The sequence below is a fragment of the Hibiscus syriacus genome, unplaced genomic scaffold (assembly GCF_006381635.1).
Source record: "Hibiscus syriacus cultivar Baekdansim isolate YM2019G1 unplaced genomic scaffold, ASM638163v2 tig00005929_pilon, whole genome shotgun sequence".
NCBI lineage: Eukaryota > Viridiplantae > Streptophyta > Magnoliopsida > Malvales > Malvaceae > Hibiscus > Hibiscus syriacus.
The window spans coordinates 1,413,819-1,428,706 of record NW_024062071.1 but is presented as its reverse complement, the minus strand read 5'-3'; the positions used below and the strand labels follow the sequence as shown (position 1 = coordinate 1,428,706).

Genomic DNA, 14,888 nt, shown 5'->3' with positions numbered 1-14,888 from the left:
CCCATGGCTGAGCCTACTTCCTTCACTGTCAAAGTTGAGTGTGTCAACGGAAATGCACCCCAAAAGTTCAGAAGAACCAACCTAATGATATGTTTAACCTACACACTCGATGTGTAGCTCGATTTCATTGAGAGAGTCTCCGAAGTATCCATTGATGGAACTGTCAAATTCGAAGAGAAAAATGGGGTTGAGATTACTCTACTGTGACAGTTCAGCTACCTGGTGGTGAACGTGTGCCTTTACATTTCACCATTAAACAACTGGCTGCATAAGAGAAACCCGAGATCTTTGGTGGAGACACAGTGAGCTATTCATGTTTTACATTAGAATCTAATACATATGCAGACACGAGCTTAATAAATGATACAAACTAGGCCCGCTTATAGCTAGTTACTTATCTATGGCAATTTCTTTCCTTTCTCAACAATGGCAATCCTTGCAAGTTCTGTTTTTCACACTCAACAATGTTTTTGCTTCCTATATCAGAGCTCAGCCCTCACTCGTCAATGGGGCTGACTTTTGGTGCTCAGAATCGTCGGTCCCGTGCTCGACATATGCCGCCTATTTTGCTCAAGAACCGGACTTTTTGGACCTTCGGAACATTGCTGATCTGTTCGGAACCAGCCCTCAAGAGATTGCAATTGCTAGCAACTTGGTATCCGAAGATACTCGGTTGTTCCCAGGCCAACTGTTGTTGGTCCCTATAACCTGTGGTTGCGCCGTGAACCATTATTTTGCCAATGTTACATATGATATCAAGCTTGGTGACACATATTACATAGTTTCGACCACGGTTTTCGAGCGTCTCACCAATTTTACTGCAGTGGAGGAAATGAATCCTTCTCTTGAGCCGAAAAATTTGCACGCAGGTGACGAGGTGGTGTTTCCTTTGTTCTGCAAGTGCCCTTCGAAAGCTGAATCAGATAACGGAACCGGGTATTTTATTAGCTATGTATGGCAACCAAAAGACAGTATTTGGAGTGTTAAGTGTTATGTTCAATGTATCAGCACCAGCTATAATTGCTGAAAATAAGTTAAATGGTTACCCCGAGATTAGCTCAGCGGTGATTCCTCCCCTGATGATCCCCGTGTCGGACTTGCCGGTTCTTTCGCGAATTCACCTAAGCAAATCCAAAGGGATCCTCATAGTTGTTTTAAGCACAGTAGGCTGTTTGCTTATTTTAGCAGGTATGTTTGTACATGAGAGAAAGAAGATCTTTAAGCACAAAAGTTGTTTGACTCCGGTGAAGGATCTTAAGAAAAGTGAGAGTTTCGGGCCAAAGATCGTGCAAGATAAGCTGCTTCCTGGAGTTTCAGGCTACTTAGGCAAGCCGATCATGTATGAAGCTGATGTGATTATGAGGGCAACTATGAACCTTAATGAACATAGCAGAATCAGAGGATCGGTGTATAGGGCCACCATTGATGGGAAACTGTTAGCCATGAAGAAAACAAAGGATGATATCACAAAGGAACTCAAGATTTTGCAGAAAGTAAATCATGCAAATCTGGTGAAGTTAGTGGGCGTCTCAGCTGATTCAGAGGGAAACTGCTTCTTGGTTTATGAATATGCTGAAAATGGATCACTCCATAAGTGGTTGCATCCAAAAAGTTCATGTTCTTCGAGCGGTGTCGCGATTCTCACATGGAGCCAAAGGTTACATGTAGCACTGGATGTTGCCAATGACCTGCAATACATGCACGAGCACAATCGACCAAACATCGTCCACCGAGATATCAGAACGAGCAATATACTTCTCGATTCCATGTTTAAGGCCAAGATTGCAAATTTTTCAGTTGCCGAAACCATCACAAATACTATAATGCCGAAAATTGATGTTTTTGCATTTGGGGTTGTGCTGTTAGAGTTGCTTTCGGGTAAGAAAGCAATGGCAACAAAAGAGAATGGTGAGATTTTCATGCTATGGAAGAATGTAAGGGAAGTTTTGGAAATTGAAGAGAAAAGAGAAAAAAAGGCTAAGCAAATGGATGGATCCAAACTTGGAGAGCTTTTATCCCGTTGACAGTGCTCTAAGCTTGGCAATATTGTGGCATGCACTCAAGAGGATCCTCTGGCTAGGCCAAGTATGTCCGAAATCGTCTTTAGCTTTTCCGTTCTTATTCAGTCATCTTTCGAGATATCGGAAGGCTCTTGGGCTTCGGGGACAGAAATAGAACTCACTCAAATCATTGTTCCGGTCATAGCTCTGTCGTTAAGTATTGCAGAAATTCCATAGGTTTATGTAATAACCAATGTATAATTCTGTTTTATAATATACAGTTTTAGCTTGGTTTTCTGTTTTGAAGATGTATTGGACTATGTCTTATTAATGTGAATATAGATCATGCATTAAAAAAACAGTTTCTTCTCCTGCTATCAGTTACAGAAAACACTCGATAAATAAAAGCTACATCAATAGCTCCCAGTAGATGTTTGAGACCACGACATGTAGCTCGATGAATCCCCTGCCGACGAAGTAGTCAGAATTCTCGACAACGACTGTGCAATTTCATCCATATCAGGGCGAGCTGTTGGATTTTTATTCAAACAACTATTTATCAATTGGACAACCACTATGGCAAGTTCTGAAGGATAATTCTCTACCATAGAGGGTTCGATCAAGTGCTTCAAACCCTCCTTTCCATTATCAACCACATCGCTTACGGCATCTGATAAGTTTGTATATTCGTCGCCATAGAGCGCTGCAGCTTCTTTCCCGGTTATCACCTCGAGCAAGAGAACCCCAAAAGCATAAACATCTAGCTTTGTGGAGACCAAACCGTTTTCCAAATACTCTGGAGCCATATAACCCTTTGTTCCAACAATGTGCCTTGTCAAGGCGAACTCGCCCTCTCGTCCTTCGGTCGACCTCGCGAGAGCAAAGTTCGTGATCTTAGCCCTGAAATCACTATCAAGAAGAACATTACTGGTTTTTAAGTCCTTGTGGATATGAGGAGGATTGGTGAAGCTATGCAGGTAGTTAAGCCCTGTTGCTACATCTAATGCAATCTGAATTCTATGTTTCCAGCTTAAGAATTTCCTGCTGTCATCTTGGTTAAAGATCCAGTCGCTCAATGCACCATTGGCGGTATACTCGTAGACCAGATACCAGTTCCCGTCGTTGATACAAACTCCGGAAAGGCGGATAAGATTCGAGTGGTTGACCTTGTTTAACAGCTGTATCTCCTTTGAGACGTCTCCGTGAACCTTCTTGATGGCTGCGAAGTCACCGTTGATCACGCCTCGGTAAACCGATCCTTTAATGTGATTGCTGGGGCTGAAGTTATCTGTTGCAGATTGCAAATCTCCGAACTTGTACATTTTGAGATTGATTGATTGAGCTATACTTGACATACTATCCAAAAAGTCCTGAGATCCCTCTTCCAAGCTTTTCTCCAATGGTTTTTCAACAGCCTCGAAGCTTTCCGAGCTAATAATCGGATCGGATTTCTTCTTTGTTTTGCGGAAGAACATACAGAAGCTCACTATGCAAACAACCGAGAGGAGGCCAACTCCCCCAAGAACACCTGCAAGTATATAAATCCATGTTCTGTTTGAGCTTCCACTCGGAGGAAAATTCGGTGGCGGTATAGCTGAAGGCGGCGGCGGCGGCGGCGGCGGAGGAGGCAGTACTACTCTAGACGGAGGATTCCGGAGGGGAACTAAAAGTGTAGTGAAGAAATTAATGGTGGTGTCATCAGAAAGCTGATTAGCTTCACGAATCATATCAGGATCTACACCGAACAATTCGCTAATACCATCAACAGTATTACCTTCAGCAATTAGATAACTCAACAAATAGTTGATTCCAGCATCTGTTTGATTCCTTGTGGGACAAGCACATCGGAGAGGAACCGTAATCCTCATTCCCGGCGTCAAATTCCGGGACAGAAGCCCGGGCTGCTGGTTCTGTATAGCTTGACAAGTTGAAAGAGCTTGAAATGTATTATTTGCAATCAACAAATAACCTTGTCCGCTCTGAACCCTGTAGCTTGTGTTCCTTTGATAATGGTCTCCTGAACATGAACAATTGACCGGAACTATAACCAACTCATTCGATGCGAACGTCGCCATCTCGGAAACCTCGTTTATCTCGGCTATTTGCGACGGATCGGAAGACAAGAGACCGGAGATTGATGTAACGTTGTTGAACAAAGGTTGGGGTCTGAAAACAAGGTAACTTTGGCAGCTCCTGTTGACACCATTGCAGGTGTATCCAAGAACAGAACCCGAAGTGTCCGGATTTTCACAAGCCGTCGTCCTCAGTCCGACATAAGGCTGCTGAGCTTGAACCAAGAAACCGTAACAAAATACAAAGAGGGTCAAAAGACAAACCGGAGACGAAGATTCCATAGGCGAATACAGATTATGAAGAGAAAAAAAAAATATGTTTGATGTGTGAATATATTGGTTCTGGGATTAAACCATGCAAAACAAAAGAATACGTCTAACAAGCCTGCTTGTTGAATTTGTAAAAGGGGATTAAACAGGGTGGAAGACAAGGAAGATTGGTGGGCAAAGGAAATCTCTTGGCCATATCCAAAGCTTGGAACTTGAAAGAAAGTCTTCAGAGACGTAGCATCCAAATTACTAAAAAATATTGATCTTGGAACCACTAAGTTGACTTTTCTTTTGATGAATGGTATGCCATATTGCCAAATAATTTGCATTTGAAAACGACAATGATTGAATTCAAAAACCCATTCAAGGGTTGATCGAATCTCAATCTCTTTTCCCCTTTTGTTGCAATTTGCAGACATGCTAAAAGACGAGTTCTTTTTTTGTTATTCTTGCTAGCTGGTTGTTTGCTTGGTCAAATGAGACTATTCAAAGCCGCCAGAAAAGTTCCACTCTTTCCCTTTTTGGGTTACTTTCACAAGAGATTCCTAAACTATATCCCCATTCTAAATCAATCCCTAACTTCTAAAACATTCTATATCAATCTTCGAACTATCATATCATTCTATTTTGATATTTCATTTCGATCTTTCCGTTAATGGATCGTTAACTCTACTGGTTAAATAAATTAATTTATTTTTGAAGGTCAGAGTTTGAAGATTGATACAAAACATCTTAAAATTTAAAGACCAATTTAAAATGAAGGTCATAGTTTAGGGATTACTGTAAAATATTTTAAAATTTAAAGATTAATTTAGAACGAGAGTTATAGTTTAAGACATCGTGTGCAGTTGATAATCAAGAGAAGTTCAACTTTACTTTTGCATCCACAATTCAACCAAGTCATATTCGGATTCGGATATTCGACATATAATCAAATTTCAATTCAGATGATAATATTCGGACTTCATGCAAAAATAAACAAATTTGGAGAGAGAAAAAGAGTCCATTCTCATTCAGAAGCTATAAGAAATAGCAGAAACAGAGAACAATGTTCCTTCTCCCTGTGATGCTTTTCAATTCTGTCTAAGCGGCAAGATACAATATTGTAAAGCATAATAAGCAAGCTATACTAAACCAATAACTAAGACAATAACAACTACATCGACTATCCTCTAATACTCCGGCTCCACGAATTTCGGTTAGTATAATTAAAGCCGTGATTACGAGACAGATGATGCCAGGCACCTTGTCATCTCGTAACCGATGGGCCAGCCAATCGGGTGCGATGACGAACAGGACGAAACGCGGAACTGTTACAACAAATAGATAATCAATATAGGAGAAGAGAAGTAAAACATTTGTAGTCACAACCAGTTGATTTGTTTGAAATCTTGTTTCGAACCTGGAAAGGTTTCGGGAAAATAAAGATTCAAAGCTACGGCAAGAAACGCAACCCAGCAACCAAATTGCCCCCTGTATCATTACGTGAGAAATTGTGGTGAAATGTAACTCTACAAAACATTAAAACATATACCAATCAACCAAGACAAGATCAATGTTGAAAAGTGCCTAGTACCTTACGAGTTTAAAGAGTATCGTTGGGAAACTAGCGAAGAGAAATAATACTAGGAGGTTAGTCAGCATGTGCGATCTCCGTCCTGTTCGGTTCATGAGTAATAAAATCTGTAGAGAAAGCAAAAAAATATACAAAATGATGCTTGAATAAGGAAACAGAGTAAAACACAAGACTAAGCTTTTGTTCATACAAAATCCGGGAAATGGCTCTTTGATGGAACTGAAAGGCTTCATATGCAAAACAGAAATCATGGAAAAAGAAAATTTCAATCAAGATGTCGTTCAAATATGTTCTTTCCGATGTATATTACACTCATGATTTCCGGCCCCTACTCAAGACCTTTTCCTCAAGTTTTGACAAAAATAAGAAAAAAAAATATACTAGATTTTATCACATACTACTTTCTTATCCAAGCATGTTCAAGGCATGCATGGCAATAATTAAATGATGAAGGCAACAGATCTAACAACTATTTTCTGAGTATTTAGAAGGTGTTTAGTTCCTCTGCAGTAAATACAGTCTATATTATCTTGTTTGCTTATGTTATAGTTCTCCAGCTATAGTTCGGTTTAGCATTTCTCGAGTTCTCACGAGTCGAAATGGATTCAATGAATTATGACTCGTCTTTCTACTAAACCATTTCCCTTTGTTGCTCCCTACTCTTTATTTTTCTTGAAATATTAAAGCCCGAGACATATTCAGACATGCATATGGAAATAGCCATTAGGAACATAAACCAGAAATCAACACTCGAATTCAAGCAACATAGCCATTTCCTACCATCTCAGCATCCCAAAAGGCTTCAAAACTCAACCTTTTTTATCTTATCCTTGCTAGAATTTTAAACCCTAAAACACATCAAAAGGCAGCTGATTTGCAGAAATCCGATACAAGAAGGGCACCCAAACAGGGATCAACAGTTGCCAACATCACTAAAATTTACACTCATTTGATCCTTACTAGAGATGAGTGTCGAATATAACAACGATAGCGTATAATTGAAACTTTCTATAAGAAAATCCAGCAAGCATAATTGATTCATTCAAAGTCACCAATGACTAGTGCAAAAGAAAATAATAATATAAAACACACAGCAGTTTCACCGATTAACCTACATAATCATTCATCTCTGACATTGGAAAGCGACCCAAAATGCGTTTTCATCATAAATCGAAGAAAATTAGCCATTCATATCAATCATATAACAAAATTCAACGTCTTTGGACCATTCAAAGGAGAGAAAGAAAATGAAGAACTGGGTTAACTAACTTACAAGGCCAAAATGGTGCCATCCCATTGATAAACGGCTCGAGTCTGTGCAGATCCTAAAGCTGAATCTGCAAAACTTGAGTCCAGTTTCATCTCCATATCTGCCAATCCTAAACTAATCATTTTCTTTTCTGTTTTTCTTTGGTCCCCTATAGTTAAGGGGGAAAAACATTACCCGGAGGTCAACTTATTTTAATTTTTGAATTATTTTGAGTACTTTATATTATTTTTACCATTCGATTATTAAACTTTAAATTATTAGTATTAATTTCAAGATGTGATGTGTTGATTTTTAATTTAACCTATTAAATTTGTATAAAATATTAATTTATTTTATTAAAAAATAAATATAATAATCAATTATTTCTTATTGTCATTTTTTTATTTAATCCTCGTTGATCATTATTGTTAATTAAATATAAAATTCAGTTTATTTATTTTTAATCTTTTAAAATTTAATATGTTTCTCCGAAAATATATCACATGAATTTAAGAGTGAACTATGTATTTAGTATCTAAACTATTAGTTTTAATATATAAAATTTTAATTTTTTAAAACTACACCTAAAGTTTAGTTTTTATTTCATTTTAGTACCCGTCATTAAAAAATTTAACGCGTTTAGTACCTAAAGTATCAGTTTTAGCCCGTTTAAGTACCTAAACTTTCAATTTTTTAAAAACTTAACATTAAATTTTGAACGGAAATACTAAATCTTTAGGTATGATTTTAAAAAAATTGAAAGTTTAAATACTAAAGCAAATTAAAACTGATAATTTGAGTATTAAACGCGTAATTTACCTTAAATTTAAAGTGATATAAATTTCTAATTAATAGTTTCTCATAAATACCTAAATAGTTTTAGGGTATCACTATTTTTTTCCATAACCGGAGCTTGTACATGTTCCACGTGGCATATTTGTAGCCCTTGGATTTGGTTCCTGCTGTAGTTCTTGTTCGTGGTAGAGTGGAATCAAACTATTTGGGATTCGGTATCTTTGCAGGAGGAAAAACATTTATTCATCAATTTTGTGTATTATTCATCCAAAATCCGAAATGCAATGCTTCAAGCCATAAACACTTCCATTGGAAACAACCTCATCATCATCATTGATCCCTCGATAATCAAAACCTTATCAACCATCTTTCTGCAGGCTTTTCTTTTCCTTCCTACATGTTTCTGTATTCGAGACTCGATCGAGTTTCTCCAGACCAGCTAATAGAACACAATATGTGCCTAATGAAGGACGAATCCCTTTCCTTCACATTCGTTTCGTATATTTTAAGTCATTTATCAGCAGTCCCGGCTCGAAGTAGACGTCAACCGAAGCAGCGTGAGTAGCAACACATTGCTGATCATCGGGCAGTGAATCGAAGATCCTTGCAGCGCAAGTTGGCCTTGTGTTCGAACTTCGAACTTTACCGTAGTTTGATTCTTCGGTTTCCTACCACTTGGCTTCAGTTGAATTCTCCGCTTTTCAAAGACCAAATGTACAGAGAAAAAACGAAACAATCAAGATTCACAAGCTTCTTGTTCTTTTCCATTGCTTACCTTGACAACTGACATGGATCATGTTCTTGATTCTGTTTCTCCCTACGGTGATATTTTTTTCATCATATGCATTCAAATTTAAGGGGAATTTCATATGCCATAACAGCACAGACAGGATAACAATTTTCTATAGTTATTATCCTTGTGGAATTATATTTCCAACATTAAAAACTATTCACCTGCTTCTTTCTCTAAGCCTATTGGATTAAACACAACAAGAAGCATCAATTCAGGCCAATTCAACCTTAACATAAACCAACAAGAATAAGAATTATACAACAACAAAAAGAAAAGTTAGTTTCGCCTGTAAGCTATGTAATTGGCCAAAGCAACCAAAGGAGCAGCCTTCTCAGGATTAAATCCTTGAAGCAACTCCAATGAATCACTTCTCAACTTCTCTGCAAACTCCCTCGACTTCTCGATTCCGATCAACTTAGGATAAGTCACTTTATCAGCTACCAAATCTTTGCCTGCAGTCTTCCCTAGTTCCTTGGATGACTTTGTGACATCAAGAATATCATCAACAACCTGAAACAGAAGACCGATATTACGAGCGAATTTCCTCAATTTTTTGACATCTTCATCGCATCCGCCTCCGAGAATAGCCCCCAAAACCACAGCAGCTTCAAGCAAAGCAGCAGTTTTGTGAACATGAATGAATTCTAAACGATCCAACCCCACATCTGTTAGTCCCTCACTACATATATCCACAACTTGACCAGCCACTAACCCTTCAGCCCCAATGGATTTAGCTAATTCTCCAACTGCTCTCACTATCCTACCATGTGAAACACCAACAGTAGAAACGGCTATATGTTCGAAAGCATAAGCTAATAGAGCATCCCCAGCTAAGACAGCGATATCCTCACCGTATACCTTGTGATTAGTTGGTTTTCCTCTACGCAGATCGTCGTTGTCCATGCAAGGAAGATCATCGTGGATTAGAGACATGGTGTGGATCATTTCAACAGCACAAGCAGCCGGCAAAGCCTTGGATTCTTGGCCACCAACAAGCTCACAAGCAGCTAGACAGAGCATCGGCCGGACCCTTTTGCCGCCAGCTAAAAGCGAGTAACGCATCGCTTCATAGATTTTAACCGGGTCACGGATTGGAACAGCCGAGTCCAGGGCCTGGTTAATCGTCGTTGCCTTTTGAATCATGTAGGATTTGAAGTCAAAAGTCAGGTTTTGAGGGTGCTGCTCTTCCTCCTTCACGGTGTCTCCTTCGGTAAAAACCGCTGAAACCGAAGGAACAGATGTAAAGCCGTGAGCTTTCGAGGTTGAAGATGACAGATTCATAAGGGGATTGAACGGAAACGATCTGGGAAAAAGAAAAGATTTGGATCTAGAAGCTTGGTTGAAAATTGAGTAAGATTGAACCCAAGAACCAAGATTCACCGAAGCCATCGTTTTTTCACTTTGGGTGTTTGAAAGATGGATCTTTCAAGCAATTCCCGCTATCGAAATACAGAAAAACTGGTTATGAAATCAAGCAGAAGGGTGTCGGGTCATTAGAAAATGGTATGAATGACAAAAAAAGGGGGAAAGTGGGAGAGATATGGGGGGAAACGGTAAGTTGATGGGAAGATTATATGTGAGTAGAAATGGATGAGCATCGAGCATTATGTGGAAATAGGAATGCAAATGGAAAGAGAACCCGACAAAGATAGCAATTTTGGAGATTAGGTCTTCGTGTAACATTGGCATCCTCTGCAAATTCCAGCCGTATATGAATGGTGGGTTTATCCCTTGCAAACCAGAGGTGCCCCAGAATTCTTTGCTAAGATTTGGATTGAACACTTTCGTTCGTTTTCTCTCCTCAAATGGTGCCTAAATGTGCATTTTGATACCCGAACTTTGTTTTTATGTTCAATTTAATACCTATTTTTAATTAAATGTTTAAATTTAATATTCTATTTAGCATCTAAACTTTTTTAGTCTAATTAAACACATGAATTTGTTTTCAAATTGATATACGAACTCAACTTTTGATCAACGCTATCAATTTATAATTAAAAATAACACCACCCAACTCTACGTTTTAGTTCGTAACAACGTGAGGAGGATTCATGTCCTGTAAGAGATGTTGAAACGAGCTCAGTGAACTCAAGAGCTATAATGTGTTGGAATGACCAGTACTTCGAAAAAGGACTATAATGGAGGGGAATTAAATAGTATATACAGGGACATATTTCACTAATAATTGGAGAATGAGAAAAAGAAAAGTTCTTTAATTGGTAATTTGACCAAAAGAAGTTAGTGAGTAGGTATGGAGAGGATTCTTGTTTAGATGTTTGGCTTTTCTATAAATATAGACAAACATGGCCATTCGAAATTTTGATACAAGAAAGGAAGAATTTTCGGAATTTTGAGAGAAATTTCACTTTACAGGATAACCATTTCCTTAATCGATAGTTAATCGGTGATTAAGAGAAGAGATTCTGTAACGAACAAAGTTAGAATTTTTATATCAGTGAGAGATTTCTGCATCTAAACTCAGTTTATATTTCAATTTGGAAGCTATTTTATGATCATTAGTAATGTTTGTGTATGATTATTATTGAAGCAGACAAATCACAACACTATTAGCGATTGTTTAAATGTGAGAGGAAGCAGAAAGCAACTATAGAATGTGTTTTTCTTTTCAAGGTTTGTCCTTGAAGGTGACTGCTTAGGAATTATAGAGAGGCTCAAGGCTTGAAGCCCAGACCTTGTCTTAAAATTTGTCTAGAAAAAAACCCTTTTTCTGTTCATCGATCACTAAATTTCTCTTAGGCTTTAATGTTTACATTTCTATTCTACGATCTTCAGATATTATCTCTTACGAAGTAATTCACTTCTGTTTTTTTTCCTTTTCAAACTCATATTTTAATGATTAAGGGGAAATTACACTTTTCTTTTAGATTGTATTAATTAGTTTGCTGGAATTCTATTGGATGATATTGGGAGTAAGTCTGCTCAATTTCTATTGGGTGATACTGATTCCATTTTTGAAATCGGTTAAAAGAGCCATCTTTCTGGTTCTTTAAAGCAGTTTAGATACCAAGACATGGTTTTTGAGTTTGGGTTTATTAAGAACAAGTAATTTGTTTTCAGGGTTCGTGAAGAACAATTATTATGTGTTTAGATTGTTCTTTTTGGATTTTGAATTGGTATTCCTTTGGTGATGTAATTGATGGGGGGGGGTTCAGATTTTAACTATCGAAATGAAAGGGTTTGTTTTAAAATTTTCAAAATGCTTGTGTAGGACCTATGATTCGGCTGTTTAAAGTAAAGGAAAAGCAGAAAGAACTTGCAGAAAATGCAAATGGCAGATCACCAATCAGAAAGCAAACTGCAGGGGAGTTACGTTTACACAAAGGTCTGCATATCCTGTTTAGTGAATTCGACTTGGAATGCGTGTGCGTTTGTTTGATCTAGGATCGAATTAGCACTTAGTACATGGGAGCAACATGTTATATTTGACCTTCTACTTGCAGACAGTTCCGAGCTAAACCTACCGGAATCTTGTTCCATATCATTTCCTAATGGAAAGGATGACCTGATGAACTTTGAGGTTTCGATTCGACCTGATGAAGGATATTATGTGTAAGCAACTTATTTCGTTCCTCTTGATCTTAAAACAAGCAGTCCTTTGCGCTTGAGCTTTACAGGGGAAGACTCTGTGTTCTATGTAATTCATTTCTCTTGTTAATAACACAAACAAGCATTGGACTGACATGTGGCTGCATTTTTAGTGGTGCCACGTTCTTGTTCTCCTTCCAAGTTTCTCCTACCTATCCGCACGAGTCACCGAAAGTAAAATGCAAGACCAAGGTAGACTGCTTCCTTCCCCATATTCATGTTGTGGTCCGATTTGCTTTTCGTTTATGATTCGATGTTGTTCTCCGATTTTCAGGTCTATCATCCAAATATCGACTTGGAAGGAAACGTTTGCCTTGACATCCTGCGTGAAGACTGGAAACCGGTGCTGAATATAAACACAGTAATCTATGGATTATATCAACTTTTCACGGTACTTGCCTAGTGAGTTCATGGCGTTAATTCTATGAATTCACTGCTGTCTGATACTCGAATCCTTTGGTTTTGTTTGCAGGAACCGAATCACGAGGATCCCCTCAATCACGATGCTGCTTCAGTGTTTGAGGGACAATCCAAAGATGTTTGAGTCTAATCTGGGAAGGGCTATGTATGGTGAGAATTGTTGAAAATGCATACCACCGAAAGTGCCAAACAAGTTGGCATGAATAGTCAAATAATATTAATGCATCGAAAGTTTGTTTTGTTTTTAGTTGAATTTGGACAATGGTAAAATCTCAATTTTAGTAATTGTAATTTAGGATATTTACAAATTAGTCTTTAAGTTTTAACTATAAATAACCTAGCTCATTTAGCTTAAAACCATCCCAAAGCATTCTAGCTTTCTTCTAATACTAGAGAATTTAGAGAATTTCTTGAGAGTTATTTTCTCCTTTTTATCAATAGATAATTATCATTGTTTTCTCATTGGTAGATGAGAGAAGTTGTAATTCCTATTTTCTCATAGTGAAATTCTTCTACCGTTGCCCGTGGTTTTTACCCTATATTATTTAGGGGTTTTTCACGAAATTTTTTTTGTCTCTTTTATCTTCATTTTTATTTTCTCAAATTATCAGTTGCGATTTTGCTCTATCCGATAGCCGTCTTTCGCAATAATTGGTATCTGAGCCAGATTAGAGTGTGTAATATATGTTTATTGTCTTGTGGTTGCCACCAAAAGGTGGATCCTCCAACATAAGAAAGTAAGAAGGTATTACCCATTCTTTGAAGGTTTCAGAGAACTATTCACGATAGTGAAATAGTGGGAGCTATCAGTAATAGAAGCTATGGCAACAAAATTTGATATTGAAAAATTCAATGGGAGAAATTTCTCATTGTGGAAATTGAAGATGAAGACCATCCTGAGGAAAGACGGGTGTCTAGCAGCTATCAGTGAAAGGCCGATAGATTTCACAGATGACAACAAATGGATCGAAATGGACGAGAATGTTATGGCAAACTTTCATCTAACATTAGCATATGAAGTATTGTCAAGCATCGAGGAGAAGAAGATAGCTACGAGGCCACATCGTTGTACAATAAATTTTCCTTAAGAGGAAATTGTACACTCTCCGGATGCCATAATCTACTTCAGTGACGGAGCACTTAAACACACTGAACACGTTATTTTCTCAGCCTACATCCTTAAGATGTACAATAGGAGAACAAGAACATGTTGAACTTCTACTTCAAAGTCTACCTGATTCGTATGATCAACTCATCATCAACTTGACAAATAGTAATGTCACCAGTCTAGTCTTCGATGACGTTGCAGTTGTTGTTCTACAAGAAGAAAATCGGCGCAAAAAAACAAGGAAGACAAACAACTAAATCTACAACAAGCAGAAGCGTTAACAACGATGAGAGGGATATCAATAGAACGTGGCCAAAGAAGCAGTCACAAACATGGTAGATCGAAGTGGAAGAGCAAGAAGAATTTAAAGTGCTACAACTGTGAAAAGAAGGGTCACTTGAAGAAAGATTGTTGGAGTCTAAATAAAAACTCCAATCCACAAGGCAATACCGCAAACACTTCAGATGATGGAGATGCTCTATGTTGTGAAGCGTCAACCACTGTGGAAGGCAGAAAAAGATTTGCAGATATATGACTCATTGATTCGGGAGCAACATATCACATTAACTCAAGAAGAGAATGGTTCCATCATTATGAACCTGTCTCAGGAGGATCTGTGTATAGTTGCAATGATCATGCCTTAGAGATCTTTGACGTGGAAACCATCAAATTGAAGATATATGATGGAACAATCAAAATTGTTCGAGTGTGCGGCACGTTAAAGGCCTGAAGAAAAATTTATTATCCTACGGATTGTTGGATAATAATGCAAGCAAGATTGAAACACGGAAAGGAATCATGAAGGTGTTCCGAGGAGGCTTATGGTGCTGAAAGGTGAAAATATAGCAGCAAACTTGTACATGCTGAAAGGTGCTGAAGGTGTTTCGACACATGTCAGAACAAGGAATGAAAGTCCTTGTGGAGTAAAAGCTACTTCCAGGCTTAACAAAAGTAACACTTCATTTGTGTGAGCATTGCATAACAAGTAAGCAACACCGG

General features: G+C 38.0%; 4 protein-coding genes and 1 pseudogene across 5 annotated transcripts; 2 read left to right on the top strand and 3 right to left on the bottom strand.

The window, feature by feature from the left end:
- Window positions 1-3: 3 nt before the first annotated feature.
- Window positions 4-2,237, top strand: LOC120200095 (annotated as a pseudogene).
- A 109-nt stretch (window positions 2,238-2,346) lies between these two features.
- Window positions 2,347-4,863, bottom strand: LOC120200257 (lysM domain receptor-like kinase 4). Its single transcript, XM_039201150.1, has 2 exons — window positions 4,436-4,863; window positions 2,347-4,379 (listed from the first exon to the last, which is right to left on the bottom strand). Exons 1-2 carry the CDS (start codon window positions 4,759-4,761, stop codon window positions 2,414-2,416), a joined length of 2,292 nt encoding a protein of 763 aa, XP_039057081.1. The 5' UTR covers window positions 4,762-4,863; the 3' UTR covers window positions 2,347-2,413.
- A 468-nt stretch (window positions 4,864-5,331) lies between these two features.
- Window positions 5,332-7,299, bottom strand: LOC120200040 (cold-regulated 413 plasma membrane protein 4-like). 2 transcript variants are annotated; one of them, XM_039200986.1, is made up of 4 exons: window positions 7,192-7,299; window positions 5,919-6,025; window positions 5,745-5,815; window positions 5,332-5,652 (listed from the first exon to the last, which is right to left on the bottom strand). In XM_039200986.1, exons 1-4 carry the CDS (start codon window positions 7,213-7,215, stop codon window positions 5,426-5,428), a joined length of 429 nt encoding a protein of 142 aa, XP_039056917.1. In that variant the 5' UTR covers window positions 7,216-7,299; the 3' UTR covers window positions 5,332-5,425. The 2 variants fall into 2 exon arrangements, with proteins under 2 accessions (XP_039056917.1, XP_039056916.1); XM_039200985.1 differs by lacking the exon at window positions 7,192-7,299 and having other exon boundaries at window positions 5,919-6,192.
- A 1,669-nt stretch (window positions 7,300-8,968) lies between these two features.
- On the bottom strand, window positions 8,969-10,510 carry LOC120200256 (geranylgeranyl pyrophosphate synthase, chloroplastic-like). Its single transcript, XM_039201149.1, has one exon. It carries the CDS (start codon window positions 10,142-10,144, stop codon window positions 9,032-9,034), a length of 1,113 nt encoding a protein of 370 aa, XP_039057080.1. The 5' UTR covers window positions 10,145-10,510; the 3' UTR covers window positions 8,969-9,031.
- A 1,430-nt stretch (window positions 10,511-11,940) lies between these two features.
- LOC120200039 (NEDD8-conjugating enzyme Ubc12-like) lies at window positions 11,941-12,905 on the top strand. Its single transcript, XM_039200984.1, has 5 exons — window positions 11,941-12,098; window positions 12,217-12,325; window positions 12,475-12,553; window positions 12,636-12,752; window positions 12,834-12,905. Exons 1-5 carry the CDS (start codon window positions 11,990-11,992, stop codon window positions 12,903-12,905), a joined length of 486 nt encoding a protein of 161 aa, XP_039056915.1. The 5' UTR covers window positions 11,941-11,989.
- The last annotated feature ends 1,983 nt before the right edge of the window (window positions 12,906-14,888 follow it).

What these genes read in the sequence shown, in the direction of transcription:
- LOC120200257 (XM_039201150.1), bottom strand. Translation starts at nt 4,761, where the DNA reads ATGTCTGCAAATTGCAACAAAAGGGGAAAAGAGATTGAGATTCGATCA. An exon ending in TTGTTAGACGTATTCTTTTG is followed by an intron (nt 4,380 to 4,435) that starts TTTTGCATGGTT and finishes CATATTTTTTTT; the next exon opens with TTCTCTTCATAATCTGTATT.
- LOC120200040 (XM_039200985.1), bottom strand. Translation starts at nt 6,169, where the DNA reads ATGATTTCTGTTTTGCATATGAAGCCTTTCAGTTCCATCAAAGAGCCA. An exon ending in ATACTCTTTAAACTCGTAAG is followed by an intron (nt 5,816 to 5,918) that starts GTACTAGGCACT and finishes GTAATGATACAG; the next exon opens with GGGGCAATTTGGTTGCTGGG. An exon ending in TTTTCCCGAAACCTTTCCAG is followed by an intron (nt 5,653 to 5,744) that starts GTTCGAAACAAG and finishes TTGTTGTAACAG; the next exon opens with TTCCGCGTTTCGTCCTGTTC.
- LOC120200256 (XM_039201149.1), bottom strand. Translation starts at nt 10,144, where the DNA reads ATGGCTTCGGTGAATCTTGGTTCTTGGGTTCAATCTTACTCAATTTTC.
- LOC120200039 (XM_039200984.1), top strand. Translation starts at nt 11,990, where the DNA reads ATGATTCGGCTGTTTAAAGTAAAGGAAAAGCAGAAAGAACTTGCAGAA. An exon ending in GGAGTTACGTTTACACAAAG is followed by an intron (nt 12,099 to 12,216) that starts GTCTGCATATCC and finishes TTCTACTTGCAG; the next exon opens with ACAGTTCCGAGCTAAACCTA. An exon ending in GATTATATCAACTTTTCACG is followed by an intron (nt 12,753 to 12,833) that starts GTACTTGCCTAG and finishes TTTTGTTTGCAG; the next exon opens with GAACCGAATCACGAGGATCC.